At 43.1% G+C, this 26,616-nt stretch overlaps 3 protein-coding genes, 1 long non-coding RNA gene and 1 pseudogene across 10 annotated transcripts in view; 4 read left to right on the forward strand and 1 right to left on the reverse strand.

Moving 5' to 3' along the window:
- Positions 1 to 400: 400 nt before the first annotated feature.
- LOC106562121 (uncharacterized) lies at positions 401 to 16,118 on the reverse strand. Of its 4 annotated transcripts, XR_001318982.3 has the most exons (7): positions 15,992 to 16,118; positions 1,915 to 2,282; positions 1,630 to 1,736; positions 1,427 to 1,525; positions 1,150 to 1,284; positions 931 to 1,037; positions 401 to 786 (listed from the first exon to the last, which is right to left on the reverse strand). It is a non-coding gene; the product is annotated as an uncharacterized LOC106562121 (long non-coding RNA). The 4 variants fall into 4 exon arrangements; XR_001318977.3 differs by having other exon boundaries at positions 1,201 to 1,284; positions 1,630 to 2,282; XR_014379350.1 differs by having other exon boundaries at positions 401 to 783; positions 1,630 to 2,282.
- LOC106562120 (cytochrome c oxidase subunit 5A, mitochondrial) lies at positions 10,080 to 15,083 on the forward strand. The gene is made up of 5 exons (XM_014126725.3): positions 10,080 to 10,299; positions 11,268 to 11,384; positions 11,547 to 11,668; positions 13,701 to 13,825; positions 14,945 to 15,083. Exons 1-4 carry the CDS (start codon positions 10,227 to 10,229, stop codon positions 13,812 to 13,814), a joined length of 426 nt encoding a protein of 141 aa, XP_013982200.1. The 5' UTR covers positions 10,080 to 10,226; the 3' UTR covers positions 13,815 to 13,825; positions 14,945 to 15,083.
- LOC106562118 (protein FAM219B) lies at positions 16,089 to 24,584 on the forward strand. The gene is made up of 6 exons (XM_014126724.3): positions 16,089 to 16,304; positions 21,127 to 21,241; positions 21,370 to 21,463; positions 21,576 to 21,653; positions 22,304 to 22,355; positions 22,666 to 24,584. The coding sequence occupies exons 1-6, from the start codon at positions 16,227 to 16,229 to the stop codon at positions 22,813 to 22,815; spliced, it is 567 nt and encodes a 188-aa protein (XP_013982199.1). The 5' UTR covers positions 16,089 to 16,226; the 3' UTR covers positions 22,816 to 24,584.
- Positions 17,531 to 19,965, forward strand: LOC145859282 (uncharacterized; annotated as a pseudogene).
- Positions 24,585 to 25,373: 789 nt separating the features above from the next.
- The window catches only part of LOC106562117 (AT-rich interactive domain-containing protein 3B), a 61,592-nt gene continuing 60,349 nt past the window's right edge, over positions 25,374 to 26,616 (forward strand). The window contains exon 1 of one of the 4 annotated variants that reach the window (XM_014126721.3): positions 25,374 to 25,866. In XM_014126721.3, coding sequence (XP_013982196.3) covers positions 25,831 to 25,866 — 36 coding nt within the window. In that variant the 5' untranslated portion in view covers positions 25,374 to 25,830. Of the gene's footprint in view, positions 25,867 to 26,283; positions 26,474 to 26,616 lie in introns of those variants that run through there. The other 3 variants (XM_014126720.3, XM_014126722.3, XM_014126723.3) reach the window with 3 other exon arrangements.

The following is a 26,616-nucleotide window of genomic DNA, read 5'->3' on the forward strand; positions in this document are numbered from 1 at the left end:
ATCCATGTCTTAAACGTTGCTACGTTTTGAATATGGCAAAGAAAACGTGTAATCTGCTTGACACATGATAGTTACTTACCTTACAGATCACGAAATCAGCTAATTTCAACTCCATTCATATGCAAATCTGTTTGATTCATACACTGGTTTGTCTGGCTGGCATGCTTTTATTTTAACCTGCACTTCCCCTATCTACGCTGAAATAATATAATTTCCGTAGTCCTCTATTATGATCCTTTTTTTCTCCTTCTATTGTATTGTCCTAGGATACAACAATGAATAATGTAGAACAAATAAATACCATCAAAGGATACCTTACAACTTACAATAATGAACACCTTGTGAAACAGCTGTGAAAACCAACCTGATAAGATTTAAGATTTGAATACAAACTTTGATCGTTTTTGGTACAGTTGTGTCAATTTATTTTCACTGATTTTCTGTACACTTACATAGCAATCATAGACTAAAATACTGAATTCTGGTTTGTGGAAATCTGCCTGTCACTTGTTCTCAACAGGCAGCCAGTCTCAGAAGGGGGACTTGAAGAGGGAGACTGCAAAGTCCAGGCACTGCTGCTCTCTTTGTTGAGTGTTTACAGTGCTAGTGTTTTTAGTTCATCTGTGTATCTCACATATTATGTGTCCAGTATGATAGAGCAAGGACATTTTCTTAGCAGATAATGACAACAACAGTGTAGATGATGTAATGAAAAGTTGGAAGATGGTTGGTAATGGAGGACATCAGGTGGATCCACATCTGGGTGTTGGGCAGAACCTCTAGCTGCTGGAGAACAGGAGCAGAGTTAAAAGGAAAAAGGTAGGAAACAGACGTAAACAAGCAAACACACAGGTTACACTTTACTGTGAGAAATTTTGATGGATTAGTGCAGTGTTAAAAAATAAATTAACAGCGGGTAATCATATTTACCTGGTCAAAAACCTCCACATCCTTCTCAGTCCGTGCTTGAAGGTGGCCCTCAAAGGCGTTCTGATCTGGTTCCACAACTTCCACCACATCAGGTGGGGTTCAGTGATCTGAAAGTACGTTATAAAAAAATAGCAATAGACAAACAACAACACTAAGTCAATCACAAATTTGAAATACTACAGTGTATGCAATAATTGTATATAGAATTGCATTGTTTACCTCAGACAACTGCTGCGGCTCCCGTCTGCTGTTGTGTGCAAAGAGAATTACCTTCAGGTTGTTCTCCCACCCTTCCTGGTATCAAGGGACTTGCCCATGGCAGTCTTGAGGGTCTGGTTGGTCCATTTACCAAACCTGGAGGAGGGGGTAGGAAAGCGATATCTATTGACAATGTAAGATATTGAAATATGTCTGATTATGTACCATGGAAAAACAAATTGTAAAAAAGAAATAAAACAAACCATTGGTGGCAGAAGATAACCTATAACATCCGTACCTTGTTCCACCGTTCATGAACAAGGTCATGACCTCAGGAGAACCGTGGGTGTTGAAGATAGTCCACCATCGCCTTGGAGGTGGCCTCGCTAGTCTCATCCTTGATGGGTATCATACAAAACAAACATTTATTTTTGGTTCCAAGCACCATTTTTAAATGGGTTACAGAATTTAGAGTTAAGCACGTACTCTTCCTTTACTGACCGTAATGGGTATTGCTTCCACCGACTTGGTAAAGTGATCGGTTACCGTCAGACACCAGTGGCTGTTGCCACTCCTGGATTTCGTGAAGGATCTGATGAGGTCCACCCCTAACATTTAAAATGTTAGAGAGAAGATGACCTTTTTCTTACCCGTATCTGTCATACAGTGTGCAGATGTTTGTGATTGTAAGGATACTGACACACACATTCTATAATATTGAACTGTAAACTAAAGAAACCATTACAAAACAACTTATCAGGGCAACATTTTAATTTGAACACTTACCGATCATGTGCCATGGTGAAACAACTTTGACGGGCTTCAACTCCGGTGCCAGTCTTTGCCTTCTCAAACTTCTGGCATGCTAGACAGGGTACTGACCTTGTTGTGCTCTCTGATTTGACAATTGAAATCATAATAATTTCAGATATAATAGAATGTGATTGATAAATAAAAGGTTATTTCACTTGCCCAGCTGTCCACCTCCTTGACAATTCCCTGTCAGAAGAAGCGTAGGTTGATTTTGGAATTCATGCGCTTCACTCCAAAATGTCCAGCATGCATCTCTGTCAGCACGGCCTCCTTCTCCTCCTTAGTAAAAATCCCCCTCCTGTGTGGCTGGCCACCCTTCCCCCGTAGGTAGAAATTATTGCCTAACATGTTGGAAGAGAAGAGTTGTTGAAATACTCAAGTCTAAGAATATTTGCACTGCTGTCTTTTTCTCTTTCTCCATCTTCCACACTCTTCCCACCTCTCACTCCCTCTCTCACTTTCAGCCTTTCTTTCTCACTTTCTTTCTCCCCCTCTCTGTGTCTATCTAGCGAAGACACCTAGTTTAAACCTATCCATTTGATTGATCAGGTTTAACTTATAGCTAGACACCTCAATATGACAGACATATAATTATATCAGTGGAGGCTGCTAAGGGGAGGACGGCTCATAATAATGGCTGGAATGGAGTCAATTGAATGGTATGAACCACATGGAAATCACGTCGTTGATGTGGTTGATACCATTCCATTGACTCCATTCCAGACATTATTATGAGCCATCCTCCCCTCAGCAGCCTCCACTGAACTATATGTATAGCTAACAACTACTATAGCTAACGTTAGATGGAAAATGGTTGTTGAAAAATGAGTTATCTAATTGAAGTTAACTGCTGAATTGTGAATTTTAATGTTGCGCCTCTTGTCGAGATCAGTGGTGTCTTCATAGTACTTCGTCAGGTTGGAAAGTTAAAAGAAAATCCCTGAGGGATGCTATTGAAGTGCAAGCTACATACAAACAGAAAGCTGCAATAACAGTTACAGTAGCTTTCTTGCTAGTTAGCTAGCTAACGTTAGCTAAATAAAACTGTCTGGCTTGCTGGCTAGGCAGGCTGAGGTATATAAATACAGTAGCTAGCAACGTCAATCTATAAAAACAGCTTAAATTATTTATTCCTATTTAACAATATGTAGAAATACATGCTAAAGAAAGTGTTCTCTTTCCAGTCCTCTGAAGCAGCAGGTAGTCACTGTCAAATACACCATCCTTGGAGAGCAATTCTGAGGTAGTAATTTTGCGCGGACTGAGCGAGTGTTTATGCGGTGAAATAGAACCAGTATTGCCAACTCGTCAGTAAGGAAAGTAGCTATTGGCTGTCCGAAAAGACGCTAAATGACGTCATCGCCTAATTTGCATAATTGGCCGTGTGCATGTAATTGTGATGGATGCTGTAGGAGAGAGGAATAACGTCGTGGGAGAGACAAAAAGTGAGTAAAAAAACCACCCTAAATATACTGCTCAAAAAAATAAAGGGAACACTTAAAAAAACACATCCTAGATCTGAATGAAAGAAATAATCTTATTAAATACTTTTTTCTTTACATAGTTGAATGTGCTGACAACAAAATCACACAAAAATAATCAATGGAAATCCAATTTATCAACCCATGGAGGTCTGGATTTGGAGTCACACTCAAAATTAAAGTGGAAAACCACACTACAGGCTGATCCAACTTTGATGTAATGTCCTTAAAACAAGTCAAAATGAGGCTCAGTAGTGTGTGTGGCCTCCACATGCCTGTATGACCTCCCTACAATGCCTGGGCATGCTCCTGATGAGGTGGCGGATGGTCTCCTGAGGGATCTCCTCCCAGACCTGGACTAAAGCATCCGCCAACTCCTGGACAGTCTGTGGTGCAACGTGGCGTTGGTGGATGGAGCGAGACATGATGTCCCAGATGTGCTCAATTGGATTCAGGTCTGGGGAACGGGCGGGCCAGTCCATAGCATCAATTCCTTCCTCTTGCAGGAACTGCTGACACACTCCAGCCACATGAGGTCTAGCATTCTTGCATTAGGAGGAACCCAGGGCCAACCGCACCAGCATATGGTCTCACAAGGGGTCTGAGGATCTCATCTCGGTACCTAATGGCAGTCAGGCTACCTCTGGCGAGCACATGGAGGGCTGTGCGGCCCCCCAAAGAAATGCCACCCCACACCATGACTGACTCACCACCAAACCGGTCATGCTGGAGGATGTTGCAGGCAGCAGAACGTTCTCCACGGCGTCTCCAGACTGTCACATGTGCTCAGTGTGAACCTGCTTTCATCTGTGAAGAGCACAGGGTGCAAGTGGCGAATTTGCCAGTCTTGGTGTTCTCTGGCAAATGCCAAACGTCCTGCACGGTGTTGGGCTGTAAGCACAACCCCCACCTGTGGACGTCGGGCCCTCATACCACCCTCATGGAGTCTGTTTCTGACCATTTGAGCAGACACATGCACATTTGTGGCCTGCTGGAGGTCATTTTGCAGGGCTCTGGCAGTGCTCCTCCTGCTCCTCCTTGCACAAAGGCGGAGGTAGCGGTCCTGCTGCTGGGTTGTTGCCCTCCTACGGCCTCCTCCACATCTCCTGATGTACTGGCCTGTCTCCTGGTAGCGCCTCCATGCTCTGGACACTACGCTGACAGACACAGCAAAGCTTCTTGCCACAGCTCGCATTGATGTGCCATCCTGGATGAGCTGCACTACCTGAGCCACTTGTGTGGGTTGTAGACTCCGTCTCATGCTACCACTAGAGTGAAAGCACCGGCAGCATTCAAAAGTGACCAAAACATCAGCCAGGAAGCATAGGAACTGAGAAGTGGTCTGTGGTCCCCACCTGCAGAACCACTCCTTTATTGGGGGTGTCTTGCTAATTCCCTATAATTTCCACCTGTTGTCTATTCCATTCGCACAACAGCATGTGAAATGTATTGTCAATCAGTGTTGCTTCCTAAGTGGACAGTTTGATTTCACAGAAGTGTGATTGACTTGGAGTTACATTGTGTTGTTTAAGTGTTCCCTTTATTTTTTTGAGCAGTGTATGTTTAGAACTAAAAATGAAATTTCTTCTGTCGATTCTTGGTTTTTTTAATGTCACAATTCCAACCCTCCTCCTTTATCCGGGCTTGGGACCAGCAAAAATGACCCAAAAGAGACACTCTGGCGGTGTTACTTCGTTTTTTATTGAATTTTTTATTTAGTTTTCTTAATTTGGTTTTGTTTTTAACCTTATGGTCCACTTAGGAGCCTACAACAAGTCACAGTAAAATATGAACATATTTAACCATAACATTTTTTGTATACAATCTAAATGGACCAAAAAGAGACAATAGAAAAAACTGTCAATGGCAATGTGAGAAAATTATGGCAACTAGTCTGGCCCTAATTCAGGTTAATTGTTTTTTTCCCCCCCAGACACACAGGGTGTGCTGGCTCACAGAAAGAGTGGGTCATCGTCATTTTGGTCAAGGCTCTCTATGGCAGGTTCAGCAACTGAGGGAGCTGACTTAAATGAGTAAGCAGCTGATATGCCAAAAAGCTGCAAAACATTATCAGGCAGCTGGTGCTCATAGCAAGCCTCACCAGACAGCTTCAGTCCATATCGAATGTACAGGATGGAGTTACGGGTCTGCAAGGACATTCGATTTCTAAGTTTGCTTTTTACCACACTCATCTGGTTGAATGCTCTCTCGACTTCAGCATTTGAGTGTGGCAAGGCCAACACAGACACAGCAGCCATGGCAAGTTCTTGAAACGGGTTGATATTAGCTGCATCCCTGAACTTCCAAATCTCACTCCAGAAGCCCAGTGTGTTTTTTGTCTCATTCCATTTACTAAGATGGATGGCACGCCATTGCTGGACAATCTTGTCTATCTCTGCAGGGGAGTAGCCAAGGAGCTTGGCTATTTTTTCTATTTCTCCAGGGCTCTTATTGTGCTTTAGTTTCCTCCACATTGAAAACTGACATGTACTGCAATGCTTCAATGTTGTCCGGCAGTCTCACCCTCAACTCATTAGTGAGGGAGATGGTGAAGGCTACACACCACTTTCGGACATTGTTTTCATCCTCAGGTGCAAGGTGAAGCTCAGCTGCCTTTGACTCAAAAAGGTAACCAAGGTACGGTTTGGGACTGATGTATGCATCTATTGGCCCTTTGAGTACATCAACATTTGCCAGTGGATTCAGCACCCTGCTGCTCACAGACCTGATCAGGCTAACCAAGCTGTCAAGTAGCTTAAGAGGATCTACTTGCTCCCCCTCAAAAGCTTTGATGGCCAACTGTACCTCACCCAGCACTGACTTCAAAAAAGTCAGATACAATATGTTTTGAGGATCACTGTACATGGAGTATAAAACCTCAGCCATGTAGCAGTGTTCACTGGACTTGGTGACTGCGAAATGCAGCCTAAGCTCCTCCCACTGGTCCAAAATACATGAAACCGCGGGTTCAATGGAGAGCCAACGTGTGGCACACACCTTGGTTATCTGTAAAGGTTTCTCCCCACAGTTGATGGTCTCATATATGGCCTTGTAGGCCTCCCTGCGCTTTGGAGACACCGAAAACCAGTTATAAGTCTCTCGTACCAAGTACTCCACCCTACGGGGGATGGTGTCATTGGAAGCATGACTTACAGCAAGCTGCAGAGAGTGGCACACACAGCGACTAAGAACCAGATTTGAGGCCATACTCCTCCTTCAGTACTTTATGGACCCATTGTTAATCCCCATCATAACAGAGGCATTGTCAGTCCCTATCCCCAGGAGTTTCTTTTTTAAGACAACACTTCGAGGAAAGCCACAACAGCACGGGCTATAGGCATCTCCTCCCTCCAACTCAACAAGCCCCAGAATTGTTGATACAATTGTCTGCTTGGTGTCACTAAAGTACCTTATCACAACCCCCAGGTACTTAGAAAACACTTACATTCGTGGACTCATCGAGGAGGAGGCTGAAACGCTGGTCACCCACATCTGCGACCAACTTTTTCAGAAAGTATGGCACTAGAACACCATTAATCATTTCTGTGCACTTTGTCCTGTGCATTTTGAAGTGGGTAGCAGCAGTGGAGTCTTGAGAAAGCAGCTCTACATGCTTCTTCAATGTGATCACATGCCAGCATGGAACAGTGTTCAGCGATAGCTAATGTCATGGTGGCCTCAGCCTTTTTGCAGAGTGAATTTTTTTTTACCATAAATGGCAGCTTGTTTTGGGTGGAACTGTTATAGCTTTGCCTTTTGAGTATGTTTTTGAGTTGTCGTGTTTTTTGTGTGTTTTTTTTACATACAAGTCTGGCGTAGAAATCAGCCTTACAATACAGGCAGTATGCCTGTGTATCATCTCCAATAAACGGCTTCAACCAGCCTTTGAATTCAGGGTTTGATTCCCACTCCTGTCTGTATTTTTGAGTGTACAGTTTAGACTGAGACATGATGAGCTAGCCAGCTAGATGTTTAGCTTATGTCACAGAGAGGCACACACACAGTGGACAAGATGAGCAAGTGACTGAGGCTGTGTGAGTCAAATGCAGTGACTTATTTTTGTGCAGTGATTTATTTTAGACAAAGAACATTTTACATCCCGCCCTTAATGTAAGCCAGGTCGGGATCAGCCAGCGGCGGCTTCCCGCATGCGCAATTCATTTTCAGTCCGGACGTGGAGGACTGAACATCTCCTGCTCTGACGGACTGCTGCGCGAGGACTGGGCCGCCTGTGTGTGCTTTGGGACAGGGGTGGGGTCCACGGCAGCACCCGCTGCTCGTTGAGAAGAGTAAGAACGATACGTGCTTTCACGTCAGAGTCTCCAATAACACCAGAAAAAGTCGCTAGATTTGTCGCTAGTCGATTTAAAAAAAATGTGTCGCTAAAGGGGTCTGAATACTCGCTAAATATAGCGACAAAGTCGCTAAATTGGCAACACTGAATAGAACTAGAACTGCCCGCATCCTCCTACGAGGTCAAATAGAACCAAGCAACCAGCATAACAAGGACGCTTTGGTTCATTACGTAATCCGGTCAGAATGTTGCAAGTTCTAGAAACAGAAGCTAGAACTCATCGAATCCTATTGTGAGGGGGAGGAGAGACACTATTTGGCATGACAGGCCCTAGCCCAATATTGGACTCTAACGTTTCTCCTTAGTCCAAGGACCTTCCTTACATTTCGTATGATATGTTACAAATTGCAATGTGTATGATATGTTACGAATTCCAATTTGTTGTGGCTAACTTTAGCTTGGTAGTTAACAGTAATGTTTGCTAGGCTAGGAGTTAGGGTTAGAGTTAAGGTTAGCTAACATGCTAAGTAGTTGCAAAGTTGCTAATTAGCTCAAATCCTACAATTATCCATGTTGAGATTAAACACACAACATTTAGGTTGCTAGATGTTCGCCATCCTCCTTTCGTTTGCCTTAAGTAACCGTCTGTCTCATGTAAACATACCAAACGTAACATATACTAATTAGAGTGTCCCGGATTTTATGTACCATTTTACCTCTAGGCAATGAGACCAGGCTGTCCGTTTACACACAGGTGTTCAGAGAGGCAGATGGCTAATTAGCAAAGGTCGTTCAATATTTCTTCTCTGTTTCTGTACACAAGCGCAGTAACATGGACATATGGCCATCTGGGAACACTAACCCTATAAAAGGTGTGTATCAATTGAACCTTTGTTTTTCGAAAATTATTTCTCACTGATCGTTAAGATAGTTTGTATGCTTCCAAAACCATACTGCAAGCAATGCATTGTTTAAATGTTTTTATTTAACTAAGCAAGTCAGTTAACCAATTCTTATTTACAATGACAGCCTACCCCGGCCAAACAGTAACGACGCTGGGCCAATTGTGCGCCGCCCTATGGACTCCCAATCACGGCCAGCTGTGATACAGCCTGGAATTGAACCAGGGTCTATAGTGACGCACGCCTCTAGCACTGAGATGCAGAGCTTTAGATCGTTGCGCCACTCGGGAGCCCCATAGGGTTTTCCTTGTTAAACAGAAAACTCCACCCAAAAACTATATTTTGGCATTTGTTTCATTAGGTAGAGATACTCTCAATGATCGGCTATGAAAAGCCAACTGACATTTACTCTTGAGGTGCTGACTCGTTGCACCCTCGACAACTACTGTGATTATTATTATTTGACCATGCTGGTCATTTATGAACATTTGAACATCTTGGCCATGTTCTGTTATAATCTCCACCCGGCACAGCCAGAAGAGGACTGGCCACTCCTCATAGCCTGGTTCCTCTCTAGGTTTCTTCCTAGGTTTTGGCATTTCTAGGGAGTTTTTCCTAGCCACCGTGCTTCTACACCTGCATTACTTGCTGTTTGGGGTTTTAGGCTGGGTTTCTGTACAGCACTTTGAGATATCAGCTGATGTAAGAAGGGCTATATAAATACATTTGATTTGATTAGTCCGTTGTTGACAAGCAAAGCACGTTGGGACTCTCAACAATGGACTAATTACACAAATACCAATAGTTGTTTTGGTGGAATTTTCCTTTAATGTTCAGACCTAGCTTCACAGCTCTTAACAAAACTCCCCCTTCATCCAATGTGTGTAATGTAATGGAACCAAGGGCTAATAGGGCCCATGAACAATCTACCGATTTTTGGCATGCCAACCATTTGTTTGTTGCCGCTAGTTTCACTCTATTAGTCATGTTTTTTGTGTATTAATGTTACACAGTGCACATGTTTTGACAATAAGATCTATATTTATGTGATAAGTAATGGGTTAAAACGTACTGTAGTTTAAGGGGTGAAATGGTTATTCTGTCTGTTCAAGTTTTATGGTCTCTGTTCAGGGAGGCAGTGTGTGAACCTGGGATGTGTTTCCCAAAAGCATCCTAGCCCTAAAATAATCTTTCGTCCATTTAGTTTCTATGGAATTAAGATGTGTTACGATGCTTTTGGCAAACCCAGCCTAGCTGCGTTCGAATGCCCCAATTATCAGTGGGTAATGTAGCCTAGCTAAAAAGAGAGAAGTGTACCCGTTTATTTACTGCGTTAGGCAGGTTAACACCACTATAGTAGTGTGTAATTATATGAATGCATTACCTTAAGGTATATGTGCATTGTATGCATTTATTTCCAAATGGCAGTTGTTGATAGACCTCCAAGGTGAGGCTAACAACCTACCTCACTCTCAGTCGCGCGGTTGTCTCCTAGCACGTAGCCACTGCGGTTTTGCGCAGACGCAAGTGCTTCCCTTTTCGATGTCCCTCTGAATCGGTTCCTTAGCATACGACACCATTAGCCACTGATTCTTACCGGTCGGCAAGATGTTCAGAGCCGTTGTTCGACTTTCAACCTCTGGGGTACGGAGTTTAGCGCGGATACGACCATGTTACTCGGGTAAGACTGACGGCAAAGCCTATTAAATTGTATATTTATTCATACAACTGTTTGCCTTTCGTGTTAGCCAGTTGTTCATCGCAAATAGCCATCAAGCTAGCTAACGTTAGTCGTAAATGGTATGTAACGTTAAGGTAGTCTCACAAACTCGACAGTTTACACTATTAGGCTCATTCAATGCATTGCTGCAAGTATATGAAGTCACATACTGTAAGTTGTGTATTGTGGTCCTACACATAGATGACATTCGCTATGTATGTAGCTAGCTTAAAGCTAAGTCAATGGGACTAATGTTTGCGTCAGGGTGACATTGATTTTCATTTGATTCAAAGTAACATTTATTGGTGCCCTTAGTGTAGTGTCATCACGTTCATAAATTGGTCATATCCAGTGTAAATGTATAGATCCATGAGACAGCTAGTGAACTTTAGCATGTGTCCTTGTGATGACCCACGCTTCAGTTTTTCGAGGGAGTCACAAGTGCACAACAATGCGCAGCAATTCTAGACCTTGCGGTCAAACCAGTTTATGGTCATGTCCTACACCATCGACTGCTCTTGAGATCTGTACACTCAGTTATGGCTAGATTTGTGCTGTGAAAATAAACTGAGTGTCTTGGCATTGACCTCTGGCCCAGTTAGCCAGATTGCTGTAAATAGACATTCCTTCCCTGCAAAGCTAAGGGGATATTGCAATTATGCATTTGACATATACAGGTCAGTTTCCCATAGAATAGATCTTAGTGGAGTACACAGGCAAAGTACTCAAAACATACTGGGCTGCAAACACACAAAAATCACATTTGAAATCAGCTGGTAATGAGATGACATGTGACACAAGGTGTAGGTTATGGCTCAGCTGCTTCTTCATGAGAATGGAAGGGTGTATATGTTTTTTTCAGTCAAGCATCTACGAATAGTCCTTGACCTCCTATATAATCTAGAATTAGTTTGTTTTCTATGTTGCAGCTCCTTTGGCCTCCCGATGCTACTCCCATGCCAAGGTGGAGACAGATGAGGAGTTTGATGCCCGTTGGGTCACTTATTTCAGCAAGCCAGACATTGATGCCTGGGAGCTGAAGAAAGGTGATCTTCTAATGATTATTGAAAATAAGTTTGCACTTTTGCCAAAGGTCTGTCGTTTTTTTCAGTCCTTGAGTTGGAGACTAACGGATAAAAAAAACGATAAAATTTGGAGAAAAAAAATGTATAATGGAGTATGCTTGAATCCCATTCCACATCCCATAGGCATGAACACATTAATTGGCTACGACCTGGTACCTGAACCCAAAATCCTCGACTCAGCTCTTCGTGCTTGCCGAAGGTTGAATGACTTAGCCAGTGCCATCCGCATCCTCGAGGCAGTCAAGGTGAGCTACACAGCTTCCCCTACCGACTTCTAGTGAAGTCATATCTCAATAAAATAAACGTATGTATTTTACAGCGCAGTCGGGAAGTGTTCAGACCCCTTGACTTTTCATACATTGTTACGTTAGCCTTGTTCTAAAATTGATTAAATGATTTCCCCCCCCCCAATCTACACATAAGTGACAAAGCGAAAATGGGTTTAAACGTTTTTGCAAATGTATTAAAAATAACATACCTTATTTACATAAGTATTCAGACCCTTTGCTATGAGACTTGAAATTGAGCTCATGTTTCCAATGATCATCCTTGATGTTTCTATAAATTGATTGGAGTCCACCTGTGGTAAATTCAATTGATTGGACATGATTTGGAAAAGCACACACACCGGTCTATATAAGGTCCCACAGTTGACAGTGCATGTCAGGCCAAAAAAGTCAAGGGTTCTGCGTACTTTCCGACTGCACTGTATTAGGATCCCCATTAGCTGTTGTGAAAGCAGCAGCTACTCTACCTGGGGGGGTCCACACAACATGACACAATACAGAACATTAATAGACAAAAAACGCTCAAGGACAGAACTACATAAGTGTGGATATACTCGCTGCTTTTATCCATGTCAAAACGGAAAATCTCTTTCCATTTCAATTTATGCCATTTGGTTAAAGGAGCTACATGTAGAATTTTTGCATTGTAATTTCTGAAAATGTCCATAATATACTGATCAAAAATTTAAATGCAACATTCCCTTTTGTGGGGGAAAACTCATTCTGATTAGGTGGGCCTATTGCAATTCACCTAGCTTCCACATGGGTGAGACATTCTACATGTTGTAGCACCTTTATCATATTCAGTAGGTGTTTTTGTTCCAGATAGTTAAATTAGAAAATTGTACAGATGGCTGAGCATAAATTAAAATGAATTCCATTCAGACAAATCCACCAAAAGCACACTTTGTAACATTCCAGTAGCTTTGAAAATAACTGGTTCCCCTGAAATATGCATACTATTGACTTTTAGGGTTTGAGCTATTTCTTGTATTTGGTGGAAGCAGACTTTAATCCTCACATGAGCCACCTAGCTGTACAAAAATAACAGTCAAACTCCTTAATTAGTAGGTGTACCAATTCCTCACCCTTTCAACGTAGCCAACTATTTTTTGTTACCTTTTATTTAACTAGACTAGCTGGAAGGTTCACCGCATAATCTATTTTTATTCTATACTAAGGAAATCAGTCAATTTAAAATGAAATTAGACCCTAATCTATGGATTTCACATGACTGGACATGGGCCCATCCAATCAGACTTTTTTTTCCTTTTCTTTCTCATACAAAAGGGCATTATTACAGCCAGAAATACTCATCGGGTGGCTGGTCTCAGACAATCCCGCAGGTGAAGACGCTAGATATGCAGGTCCTTGGCTGACGTGGTTGTGAGGCCGGTTGGACGTACTGCCAAATTCTCTGAAATGTTGGAGCTTATGGTAGAGAAATTAACATTAAATTCTCTGGCAACAGCTCTGGTTGACATTCCTACATTCAGCATGCCAATATCATGCTCCCTCAACTTGAGACATCGGTGGCATTGTGTTGTGTGACAAAACTGCACATTTGAATGGCCTTTTATTGTCCCCAGCACAAGGTGCACCTGTGTAACGATCATGCTGTTAATCAGTTTCTTGATATGCCACAACTGTCCGGTGGATGGATTATCTTGGCAAAGGAGAAATGCTCACTAACAGAATGTAAACATTTTAGAAAAAGATGCTTTTTGTGCATATGGAACATTTCTGGGATCTTATTTCAGCTCATGGGACCAACACTTCACATATTGCGTTTATTTTTGTTCCGTATATGTCACTTTCTTGTGAAAAAGGGTTTAACATGTAAAATAATTTGGATTTAATCTCCTTTGAATTTATTCACATAATATATTAGTATTTTAGGAAACGTATAGAATGGTACACAATATTCAACCTGTATGCCTTTTTTGTAATATTCCCTATGGTGAACTTCATCATCCTCTCTCTGTAACAGGACAAATCTGGCCCCCACAAAGATATCTACCCATACCTGATTCAAGAACTGCAGCCCACTCTGATTGAGCTGGGTATCTCCACACCTGAGGATCTGGGCATGGACAAATTATAGACATCCTCTGGGTGAGTGCTTACACATTGAAAAGTGAATGCTCTGGGGCCGGTTTCTCAAAAGCATCTTAAGGCTAAGTTCATTGTTACAACCTTCGTAGGAGCATTGTTAAATCTCTGAGCTGTGTCCCAAAACGTGTGTTCATAAAGTTGCACTTAAACGCATGTTATTTACAAACTTCCTCAGACCATTCGTAGAACAGCGAAGTGCATCGTTAAATATGTTATACAGATCTCCACTAAACATAGAATCAAGATGTTTCAGTCTGTGACCCCATAACTTCACAACGAAGTTGAATACAAATAAAGTTGCCAATGTCTCTGCAAATATTAAACAAGCAAAGGATAAAGATCTTCACATGAAACCTGAGATGACTGCATTAAAAGACAAATAGCCTACCAACAGTATAGGCTACATAGGCCTATATTTAAATGATATTGAAATCAGTTATGTTTATTCAATTGAGTTTTATTTAGTGCATTATAGGGTAAGCATTAGAATAAGCTGCCTCAATATTAGCAGCCATAGGTGATAATATCTCTAGGAGCTGATACAGCGTCAGTATTGTGGAATAATTCTAATGTTAAAGGTGCAATGTGCAGAAAATCGCTCCACCATTTCCTGGTTGCTAAAATTCAAATAGTTTGCCTAATTTCAATTTGATAAAACAAGCAGTCATTGTGTAGAGAATCATTGTACTGCTCTGAAATAACTTTTCCATAACCAAAAATATTGTCTATATCAATGTGAAGCTGGTGTACAAAACCAAGACCCTAAAACTAAACTTGAGAACTGGAAGCATAGATATAGCGCACATAACAGATCTACCGCTTCTTAGGCTTGCTTTCAATGAGTGACAGATCCATAACCCATTTCTATGTGAACTTGGTCTGGTTGCCCAGAAAGTTACATACTGCAGCTTTAAGGTAAGATTACAATGGAGAAAGCTGGCCCGAGAGCAGCGCTGCCTTTCTTTCGATCCTATCAGTATTGACACATGCCTCAACGACACGATAAGCGAACGTTCTCTCTGCATGGTCTTTTGGGAAACGCATGTTGCATCTTCGGGCCCTTTACAGTTCTTCATTTTTAATCAACTAATGAAATGTTTCCTTTTCATTTCCCCTCAGGTCATCTGGTGGCCAACGAGATGAAACATTTCTCTTCAAGTCTCTGCCTTGTCCTGGTGTCTGTATGATGTTGATTTAATCCACTCTCTCCTGTTGTGTACAAAATTATGGATTTAATAAAGCAATATCTATTGACGCAGCTGTCTCAATGGTAAGGTTGATTTACTGGCGTGTAACCCATTAATTCAAAAGGTGTCAATGTTCAATTTCCAAACAAACTTTTGCTCAATTAAATCAATTATGGGCTTCAGACCACTGACATACACATGCACAACATAATCTTATGTTTACATGAACATATGGCAGACCCAAACATTTAACCTAACTAGTAGTATGTACTTTGATGCATCTCATAACACTGCTGGGTCGAAACTGATGTAAGATGGTAGTTCAAGAAAGTTGAGGACAAAGGGATTAATTCCAACAATGGGTTTGGTCAGAATTCACCTTGATTCAATGCAGAGGGGTCCTGTAATTCTGTCAGGTTTTGCACTAGCTCTCAAACCCTTCTCCCCGTAGCGTAGTGTGTGTTCATCGGTTAGCTTCGCCCACGGCTGGCTGTTAAACGTCAATGATTGCTTGTGGACCGGTTTTCAAAATATGTCCCTTCTCTCATTTTAGCGAGAAATATTCTTAAAACCCTATCAACTAGCAGATTTGAAAATATCCATATGTTGCGTGCCTCCTCCCAGTTAACGTTACACGTGCTAGATTGCTAATTAGCACTGGCGGTCGTCTTCATTAAGTGCTGTAACATGGTGATATGGCCGTGAGGGAACACTAACCCTAAAGGTGTGTAGTAATTTAACATTTTGTTTTCTCAACATTTCACGCTGATTATGAATGAACATACGTTCCTTAATTCCAGAACCTTACCGCAAGCGATCCGTGTCAAAAGGTCCCCGGGAAGAAGTTTCCTTCATCATTAGGTGCTAGCCAAATTGTAATTTTGCACTAGCCCTGTTAGGTGGCGCCTTCTTTTGTTGAATATTGCAATGATCAGACAGAATTTGTTATTGGTAATACTGTCACCAGAAAGTTTCTTACCTCTTTGCTACCACTGAAGTTCTCCGACCTTGTGGTTTCTGATGACTTGGGGTAGGGATGAAGGAAGGACGGTGAAAGTAGTCCAAGGCTTCTGTTGACAGGAAGCGGAAGTGATACTTAGACTATCTAGCAGGAGTAAAAAACAGCAGTGATAACAACACATCCTTTCATGGATGGTTGGAAATACAGTCAACATGCCTGTTTTAGCGTGTAAAGCGTGAACATTCCCACCAACATGAACAACATTATGGAGGAACAGGAGGAGAGGGATACTCTCCTTGCTGCAGTCCCTGAGTCCCAAGTTTTGACGCCGGTAACTATGTTTTGGCTAGCTAGCTAACCAATAACACACGCAATCTGATTTCTGGCAACTCTGTTTTCAAATGACAGCCAAATGATACCATTCTCTCAGCGTATAACGTTACTCGGCTTGTTGTTTACTGCTAACGTTAGCAAGCTAACCATGTTAGCTACAGATTGTACACCAGATACTGAGAACGTTATTTACATTTGTCATTTAGAAGACGCTCTTAACCCTAATTGCTCCTGCAAATCGCTCTGGATAAGTGCCTTGCTGAAGGGCACATCGACATATTTTCCACCTGGTCGCCTCGGGCATTCGAACAAGCGACCTTTTTGTTACTGGCCCAACGCTCTTAACCACTAAGCTACTTGCCCTATCCAGCAACTTGTTTAGGTTCACTGACAAATAGAGGGTATGTTAAACTGCGTAGAATACACACCAATATGTTCTTTTGATATTTCAAAACGTCTTCTATAATCTTAACTATTCCGTTAACCCTTTACACTCGTGGGAATATGCCTATATTGCAACCGAAGTAAAGCCAGATTCAGGTTGGATATTCGCCTGTAGTTTTCCTTACCTCCACCAACAGCAGTTAGCAGTCAACATAGTGACAAATCAAATTTTTCAAATTTCAATACTAACCATTACTCCTAAAACGTTAACTGGTTCTAGCTAACCCGATGGCATAGACACACATTGCACACACTTTAAAAAAACACATTTATTTTACATCTCGCACTATTTAAAATGATTTATTTACATGTTTTTATTTCAATAGCTCCTTGGTCATGTGACCTACTGACTTCAAACAAGGTTCAAAATTTACTCTCAGCACACCCTTTAGTTTGTCCATTATCACCTCACGTTTTTACATTAGTTTTTCAAACTTTATAATTTCAATAGCACCTTGGTAATGTGACCCACTGACCGCAAACTACTTGTCCATGGACTGGCGGAGACAGGTGCCGCTAGGCATCCAGTGCGGTAACGCGACTGACCCCGGAGAAACTGGCGGGAGCCCCGGGGAGAGTTATTTTCTTTGTGAAGGGCAGAGCGGCCTGGAATGGGTTCGCCCCGGGAGAGGGGCCCAAGCCCTGGAAAGCTTTGCGGTTTCGGCGGCGTCCGGTGAGCTCTCCCTGGCCCTTGAAAATCTGGGGGCGAGGGTGTACATCTCACGCCGGGCCGTACCCATATCCACAGCAGGTCTCCAAGGTGAACAGCCGCTGGCATGTTATAACAATGTAGGTAAGGAAAGTTGGCAAAAAAGATCCGCAACTTCGGGGTAAGGATTGGCTCTAAGGGCTGGGTCGGTCGGGCTGGCTGGGGTGCGAAGCGGGGCTGGGCTCGAGCTGCGGCTGGGGGAGCAGTTGCTCTGTCGCCCTTTTTTATTTAATATTTTTTTTATTTCACCTTTATTTATCCAGGTAGGCCAGTTGAGAACAAGTTCTCATTTCCAACTGCGACCTGGCCAAGATAAAGCAAAGCAGTGCGACAAAAACAACAGCACAGAGTTACACATAAACATACAGTCAATAACACAATAGAAAACTCTATGTACAGTGTCTGCAAATGTAGAAGATTAGGGAGGCCCTCCTCTCGCCACCATTGGAAGTTCGTTTTGCGGCCCATCTCATGGTCTCTCGTGCGTGGTCTCGCAAGGGGCTGCGTGTGGGGGTTCGTCGGGGTGGTGTCTGTTGGCCGGGCGAAGGCGGTTGGCGGCGGAAACTCTGGACGCGCTCCTGGCCCTTCTCGCAGATCTCGCCAGCTACGGAGCTCGCCGGCCCCATACATTGTAGGTGGGGAGGTCTCCTCTACGCTCACTAGACTTGAGGCGGAGACTAAACCCATTGGCCCTGCAATGATAGGGCATTGCATGGATCTGGCTCATGCCCTATGAAGTGGGGAGAGGTATCTCCAGCTTGTCTGGGGAAGGAGGGCTACATTTGATGTGTGTAGTACCATCCACACCCATTGATTTGCTGCAGAACAATAAAACGGACGGAAGAAGCTTAGGTTCCCACTGGTCACGGATCACTGAATGTCAACTTGATGAAATTCAAAGGAGCGTACCCACATGTCGCGGTAACACTCAAATCAACCGTGGAGTGACTGTGACCCCCTCATGTCAGTGAGGAATATCAATGAAGCGCTGGTTAAGGTGGTTCCTATGTCTCTGTCCCGGAGGGCTGACTGGGCAAGCAAATAATTGAAAGGGTATGATTCTTTTCTGTTGCTTCTTCCGACACCCGGTCGATGGTGCCGCTAGATACTACGAGGGTTATTTGGTTTTCAAGCCTATAAGTATTGTGCTGGCACTTGAAGTCGATTGGGTGTAAAAACCCAGTTAAAGTCCGCTGAAGCTTAGTAGCGGCAACTGATGTCCAGTTTGTAAGATAGAAAAGCCTCTGATGATGCCACCGGGCGTTACTCAAATGGATGTCAATTTTATGATATCTGACCGTAGCATGCTAGCCTTCGCGGTCGCTCTCAAACTACCTTCAGGGTGGCTGTGCCCCCCTCATGTCAAAGTGAGGAAATTCGATGAAGCAGGGATAAATGGCGGGACATAATTGAGTCTCTTGAGGTAGTCAAATGCCTCGTCATCTAATTAGTGACGCGCATGAATGTAGGAACGAGATTCCCACTGTCCCTACCTACTGTAGCAAAACCACAGTCAAGGTAACGGGCTTGATGGAATCAGCGGGGAAAGAAGACCCTGTTGAGCATGACTCTAGGCTAGCACTGTGAAGAGACATGAGAGGTGTAGAATAAGTGCGAGGCCTTTGTTGCGGGTGAAATACCACTACTCTTGTCGTTTTTTCACTTACTTGGGGAGGTGAGCCCTGGGTGCTCACGCCGGGTGCGACCCGCTCCGGGGACAGTGGCAGGTGGGGAGTTTGACTGGGGCGGTACACCTGTCAAACGGTAACACAGGTGAGCTTATGGAGTACAGAAACTTCCCGTCGAGCAGAAGGGCAAAAGCTCGCTTGATCTTGATTTTCAGTATGAAAAGTGGGACCTCACGATCCTTCTGAATTTTTGGCTTTTAAGCAGGAGGTGTCAGAAGTTACCACAGCGATAGCTGGCTTGTGGCGGCCAAGCGTTCATAGCTACGTTGCTTTTTGATCTTTCGATGTCAGCTCTTCCTATCATTGTGAATCAGAATTCACCAAGCGTTGGATTGTTCACCCACTAATAGGGAACATGAGCAGGGTTTGGACCATCGTGAGACAGTTTAGTTTTACCCTACTGATGATGTGTTGTTGAAATAGTAATCCTGCTCAATACGAGAGGAACCGCAGGTTCAGACATTTGGTGTATGTGCTTGGCTGAGGAGCTAGTGGTGCGAAGCTACCATCTGTGGGATTATGACTGAACGCCTCTAAGTCAGAATCCCCCCTAAACGTAACGATATCGTAGCGCCGTGGATCTTCGGTTGGCCTGGGATAGCCTCCCTCTTTTTGACAGGTGAATAGAGCCGTTTGTGACGAGGTTGGGGTGCGGCTGGATAAGTTGCTGCCCCTCTCCTGATGCGCACCGCATGTTTGTGGGGAACCTGGTGCTAAATCACTCCATAGACGACCTGATTCTGGGTCAGGGTTTTGTACGTAGCAGAGCAGCTCACTTGCTGCGATCTATTGATAGTCAGCCCTCGATCCAAGCTTTTGTCGGGGACCATCCTCCTTCTTTACTTACCGGTTACCAGGTGCACGGAGAAGGGCCAGAGGCCAGACAGTGTGAGAGAGCCCAGGCAGGCAGGTAGAAGGCATAAGACATTGTGCTCTGGATAGGTGGGGGCTAGGTGGTGGTCGCCCATCCGCCAGGCCCGTCTTCTGGTGGGATTGTGAGTCAGGTTGGGGCTCGCTGTAGAAGTCAAAAGGTCACCAGGTGCACGAGGAGGCCTCCCCCAAGGCGGGGGGCACTCAGAGTCCGAGCAGGGGCGGCCGGACTTGGGCTGGGGGCATCACTCGGGCTGTGGAGGTTGGGGACTTAGTCTCTGAGCGGATAAAAGCGGGCAGATTCCAAGCGTTATTATGAGCCGTCCTCCACTCAACAGCCTCCACTGCTATATGGAAACAGCTGAAATGAAATGTTTCTTGCACAAGAAATATGAAAATCATTTGCATAAGCATAGCTATGGTAGGAATTGAAACGGAAGAGTTTCACAAAGTTAAGAACACGACTGAATCCAAACATTACACTGGTAATTTTATGATATAACCAAAGATTTTGGGTGTCCGTTACTGGACAGCCCTATACAAACCGCCAGCATAGATTTGAACTAACCTGTATTTGACAATACTTTTTATGGTCTCGATTTGGGCGTGACCAGTTGCAGGTGATTCGTTTGAATTTAGAAAATCCTCAGTTATTAAAATAAATGTTTTTCTCCATGAAGTAATCCAACAATGTTTATGCTGCCATCTTGTCTATTTAAAATCTTCTCTCATTGAGCGACACTGGTGAGTCCCGTCATGACATGACATGCAGCACTTTGGGAAGTGTCATGATCATGATGGCACTCAGCTGTGACAATCAATGTGAGAAGATTTTAAATAGACACAATGGCGGCATAAACATTGTTGGATTACTAAATGGAGCAAAGAATTCATTTATTTAAAAAAAATGGATCATTTTCTAAATTGGTGGCAATATACTTGGCTAGTTATCTTTTTGAGTCAAATGAGAGGCTAATGGCAGGGCTAATTTGTAGTTGTGTAGCAGCATTAGGGCAAGGCTGTTTTCCTGAAGTGGTCTTCCAGGGATTCTCTATTTGTAACAGAATCCGCCATGACATTTCATACATTCTTGATTTTCACATGTCAAGGGTCCTGGCACTGGCAGCAGCTCAAGACCAAGGGCTACAGATGGGGGCATCAGACCTTTGGAGAAGAGGGGACCCTACATCATGTCCAAAGCCCCAGCCATTCACATGAAACTACGTAAGCGCATTCCTGGCCCTAGATTGACACAATTCCTGTTTAAAGCCTTCTGATGTTTCAGTGTTGTCATAGCCTATGTTTTTATTTAAAGTGTTGTTCTTCTGCATGTGACTGAATCCTGACTTTAGAGAAACACCGTGAGTTGGCCCGCAAAGCAATGAAGAAAAAAGGACTTACCTCAGGGGGTCCAGTGATGCAACAACCCAGGCAAGGAGGAAAGCGGTAAGAGGGGGGAGATGTATGTTTGTAGGCGTGTATCATTGGACGCCTACAAACATGGAATTTGAGGTATTCGAGCTGTTACAATTCAAGTTTCTCTTGTTCCTCTTTGTAGAAGTGTGAAGTTCAACAAAGGCTATGCCGCTTTGAGTCAGCACGCTGAAGAGACACTGGTAGCATTGGAATCAGACAGGTAAAGGACTACACACATAGCACCGAATGTTGATTTTCCAATCGTTCGGCGCGCTGTGATTTAGGGACCACACGCTGGTGGATGTCTGACAGTGCGCAAATTATGGCTGGCACTCTGTTTAGAGGTGCTAAGTACTCTCTCTGGCAAAAACTATTGGCAAGGCACTACTGACTGCAGACAGAATCTCTAAAGACCCTATGTTTTTTTAGGAAGTTTTTTATTTAACCTTTATTTAACCAGGCAAGTCAGAACAAAATCTTATTAACAATAACGACCTACCTCGGCCAAACCCGGACAACGCTGGGCCAGTTGTGCGCCGCCCTATGGGACTCCCAACACAGAACTGGTAGTGATTCAGCCTGGAATCGAACCAGGGTCTGTAGTGATGCCTCTACACTCGAGCAGTGCCGACCGCTGCGCCACTCGGGAGCCCGTATAGGGCTGGAATTCAATCCAAGTGCGCCTGGTCAGCAATGCACATTTTAAAAGGCAATGTTCCCATGTTTGCATAGATCACATTTACGGTAAACGCTGCATATGTTGACTCAATCGTAAATTACCTTTAAGTGGCACATTGTCCAAATCCGTGATCGGATTGAATCCCAGCCTAAGAGTTTTCCTAATGACATTATCTTGTCTTGACCTTGCAGTAATGATGAGCTAGATGTCGAGCAGTATTCCTCAGGATATTCTTCAGCCGAGGTGAGTGTGCCCAGTGTGAAACAGTGTATACTATACTCAGACCATGCTTCTACATAGAAAGGCTCGTTCGTTGAGCAGCAGTGCTCTCTGTCAGAAACAGGGTTCAGTTTCCATATAAAATAGTTGCCCTTTATAGTCAACTGCACATCTATTCATATTTAAACAAGATTCAATGCAAGTATACACAATGTAAAAAAAATCTGAAATCCACCTACAATTTATATTCTCCTCACACCTTTTTCTTGCACCTCCTGTCCGCATACCTCTTGAATTGTCATTCCACAGCTGACCTGTTGACCTCTCTGTGCAGGTACACCCAGACCTGAGCAGGCAGCTGCTGCAGGATGGATACCGGCTGGATGAGATCCCTGACGACGAGGACCTGGACCTCATTCCCCCTAAAGCCATGGGTTCCTCAGCCTGCTGCTGCGCTGAGGCCTGGTCGTGCTCCGTGCAGTGAGGAGGGCACTTAGTGCTGTGACCTGGCTGACCCTGCAGCTCTGTGTTTAAAGACTGGACCTCTGTTACCCTGACCTTAGCCACTGTTTAAGTCAAGGAAGGCCTCCTGTTACCCAAACCCTACCACTGTCTAAGCATGGAACTCCCCTAGCACTTTAAACGCCTAGCCACTGTTTATGCAGTGCTCTCTATACCCTAACTAACCTTAAGCATGGACTGAAGTCATCCTAAGCCTTAGCCACTGTCGAAGCAGGGCTCTCTGTCACCCCAAATGTTGACCTCTGTGTTATTTTGGATCTAGATGAAATGCTAACCATGCTGCAGCCCCTCTGAATAGACAGGTGCCGGGTGATTAATCTCTGGACATGCACTACACTCATTCACCTGATGGAGAAGGTCACTGTCTTGTCCTCTTTAGCATATCTCTCCCAGGTCTATTTAAACACAGAAAATTGATATGCAAGGTAATATGCATACAGCAAATGTCCTAGAGCGGTTTGAACGCTAAAGCTTTTTCCGCAAGCTTGTCTTGCTCCAATTGCCTTTTTTCAAAGTAAGCCCTTTGAAAACAAACCTGAACATTCCCTAACTTTAGATTGGCATTTTTAATACATCTTCCTAAAATTCCCTGTTTTTGTTGCAAATCCTTGGTATTAATCTTGGGTCTAACCTCAAACCCTTGTCTATGGCTTTGACACTACATGGTTTACTTGTATGTGAATTAATGCTTTAAATTATATAGGGACACTAGCACTTACTCATGTCAAGCTGCCTTTCAATGCTTTTTCCCAAAAAAGGGTTATATGTTAAAGGGTTACAAAATGGCACTGTTTTTACTGTAATGTTACAGCAATGAGAACTGGTTAATCTTGTCTTGCGTGTTAGAGGTAACATTACAGCCCATGGTATCACTGAGGTTAACCACTGCCAGAGGTTAACCACTACCTCCTGGCAATGCTGTACCAACACAATAACCCACTTGATCCTCTCTGTCTACTACATATAGTAGTTACTAGATACTCACAGGGACATGCATACGATATCAGAAGGCGATCTGAACAGACAAGTCACCTCCTACCTGTTGTTACATTTTGATCACTCTCACTCGCATGTCTCTCAGCAAATTGTCAATTTTCCCACCCTTATGTTAGTGTTTTGGTATCTTCTGATTTTTAAAGCAAGCAGTGCATGTCGTCAGTACACTAAACACTTTGAAGAATTCTGTCTGTGTTGTCAGGCATTAGAATGAGTGATTCTCATCACTCGAGCCCTTACATGTGTGGCTAAAGATGAGAAGTGTGTTTGTGTTTGCTAGTTGCTGTTTATCAGTGCAGACTTAATGTGGAAGTGTGTGTGTCAATCTGGCTGAGTTTACACAAGCGACCCAATTCTGATATTTTTGTTCACTAATTGGTCTTTTCACCAATCACGTCAGCTTTGAAAAAGAGAAAGTTCTGGCATGATTGGTCAAAAGACCAATTAGTAGAAAGAATATCAGAATTGTGCTTCCTGTTTAAACGCAGCCATTGAGTGCTAGATAGATAAATATTGCACTCAACACCAACCGGTGCGTCAGTAGCCAGTACCCTGCAATCGCCTGTACTATGCAACTAATGGGCCAATCTGCTTCTGTATCCTAGTTAAAACAATATACCAAGTGTTACTGAGTGCTAAATGTAAAAAAAAAAAGCGTGAAATATTATGTATAGGAAACTATTTTTATTTGATTATAAAGATCGTTTTGCTATATTAATTATATTGAAAACACACGTCCTTTTGTAATTTTCTTCTGGTTTGCTGGAGGTGATGTTACACCATTGAAAGTTGTTCTCACAGAATTATCAATCTAATCTCTGTCAAATATTTGTTATGTAAAAGAGCATGGATGTACAGCATTGAGGAAGCAGAATATGTTTATGATGAGTATATTGGAAAGACATCTTGATAAAGCAGGTTGGTTATGTTAGATCAGGGGTGTCAAACTGGGCTGCCGGTTTTTGTTTTAACCTTTCAATTAAGACCTAGACAACCAGGTGAGGGGAGTTCCTTACTAATCAGTTACCTTAATTCCACAATCAAGTACAAGGGAGGAGCGAAAACCCACAGCCATTCCGCGCTCCGTGGAATGAGTTGGACACATGTGGAATAAATAGATCGTTAACTGAACGTAGAGACCACACAGACAGTGGGGCCATAATACCAGACCAGAGCATTTCCATTCACATCCATTTGGGGGCAGTATTGAGTTGTCACAATATTATTTAATGGCGAGGGAAGTAGCTAACAGGCTGTCATTACTTGCGTTACGTACATGCATCACTGTATAAATGTGTCTTTGTAGGTAATTTTATAGTTCACCGCTCAGCAGAGTAGTTTTTATCTGGGATTATAAATTGCATTAGTACTGTACCTCAATAGTTATGTCATTTTACCTTTGCATTATCAATGTTTGCCAAAAATGTAGGGCCGGCCAATTATTCAACAGGCAAGTTATCCACATGTTAAATGGAATGGTATTGATGGAAACCGCCTGTCAGCATAACGGCCACACGCGGTCTATTATGTACTATTTAATAGGCTCTAGTTTGCATGGACTGACAATGTTGCCATTCTCATAAAATTGCCATTCTCATGAGATTTGCATACCCATAGTAACTATTCAGCCAATGTAGCGCTGGAACTCTGGAACTTGTTGCTGTCACTGGGCGGGCCCTAATGATGTTGTACGCCTAGACGGGGGGGATGTAATTCAAGTGAAGGAAAATCGAGTCAAGGGAGTTACCTCAACCGCTAGTTTTTCGAGATATGAGATCGGGTCATATTTCATGTTCGTCTTTCTCTAAATTAAAAAAAGAAGTGGAGAAAGATACAATTGAGAGTTACACAGCCAACATTCTGCCTATCAGCTGGTGGACAAATTTACCCCCCCCCCCCCGTGCATGCACAATTTCTCAGTGTTTACAAGTGATAGAAACCGTGCCAGCGAAGAGGGAAAAGGATAACCTAGGAAGGAGGGATGGTGGACAATTCCGGTAGCAGCAAGGCACAAATGGTGAGTTGTTTCCCCCTGTTTGGCGCTGTGCCCTGGCTAGGTCTCGGCTGTGTCATAGCCTATAGGAGCGAGGTAGCGAACATTTATTTGCAGAACAATATAGGCTAAAAGCACGAGACTATCAAAAGTAACGCTTTTTAAAAATTGAAATCCTTATTAATATTTGGTTTTGATAGTTCAGCGTACGTCATTGCCAATTTCATGTTTTAATTACAGTGGTAAATCCGACTGCAAATAATGTATAATGCGTAACTCAATAAAATAGATCAAATGCATGCATATTATTATGCACTGTAATCTGCGCCCCTAATATGATAGGGGGGAAAGTATATATATATATATATATGTGCGTAGCCTACAAACTAGCCAGCTACGATACTATACGCTGTTTACTCATGTACGTTTTCTGGAACCTCGCCATATACATCCGGAAAGCTAATTTTGACTGACTGCACGAATAGAAGAGAAGAGGCTGTATGCCTGTGTTTTGGATAAAGTTCGAATATAATTTTATCAGTCATCTAATTTTGAATGTAGGATACATCTGGGTTGATTTATTGTTTCGGATTTAAGCTAAATGGACACCTTTTGATGATAAGAAACAACTGTACGAGGCTACATGGTTCACCATTGTTTCAAAGTTGTTATTGTTACAGATGTTTCTGTCAAAATCGAATGGTTTACATTGTTTTAGCTCATTCTTAAAGTGGTGCATATCTATTTCAATTGAGTGTTGTGCGTTAACTCGAA

Source organism: Salmo salar, chromosome 11 (assembly GCF_965601325.2).
Source record: "Salmo salar chromosome 11, fSalSal1, whole genome shotgun sequence".
In the NCBI taxonomy this organism is placed as follows: domain Eukaryota; kingdom Metazoa; phylum Chordata; class Actinopteri; order Salmoniformes; family Salmonidae; genus Salmo; species Salmo salar.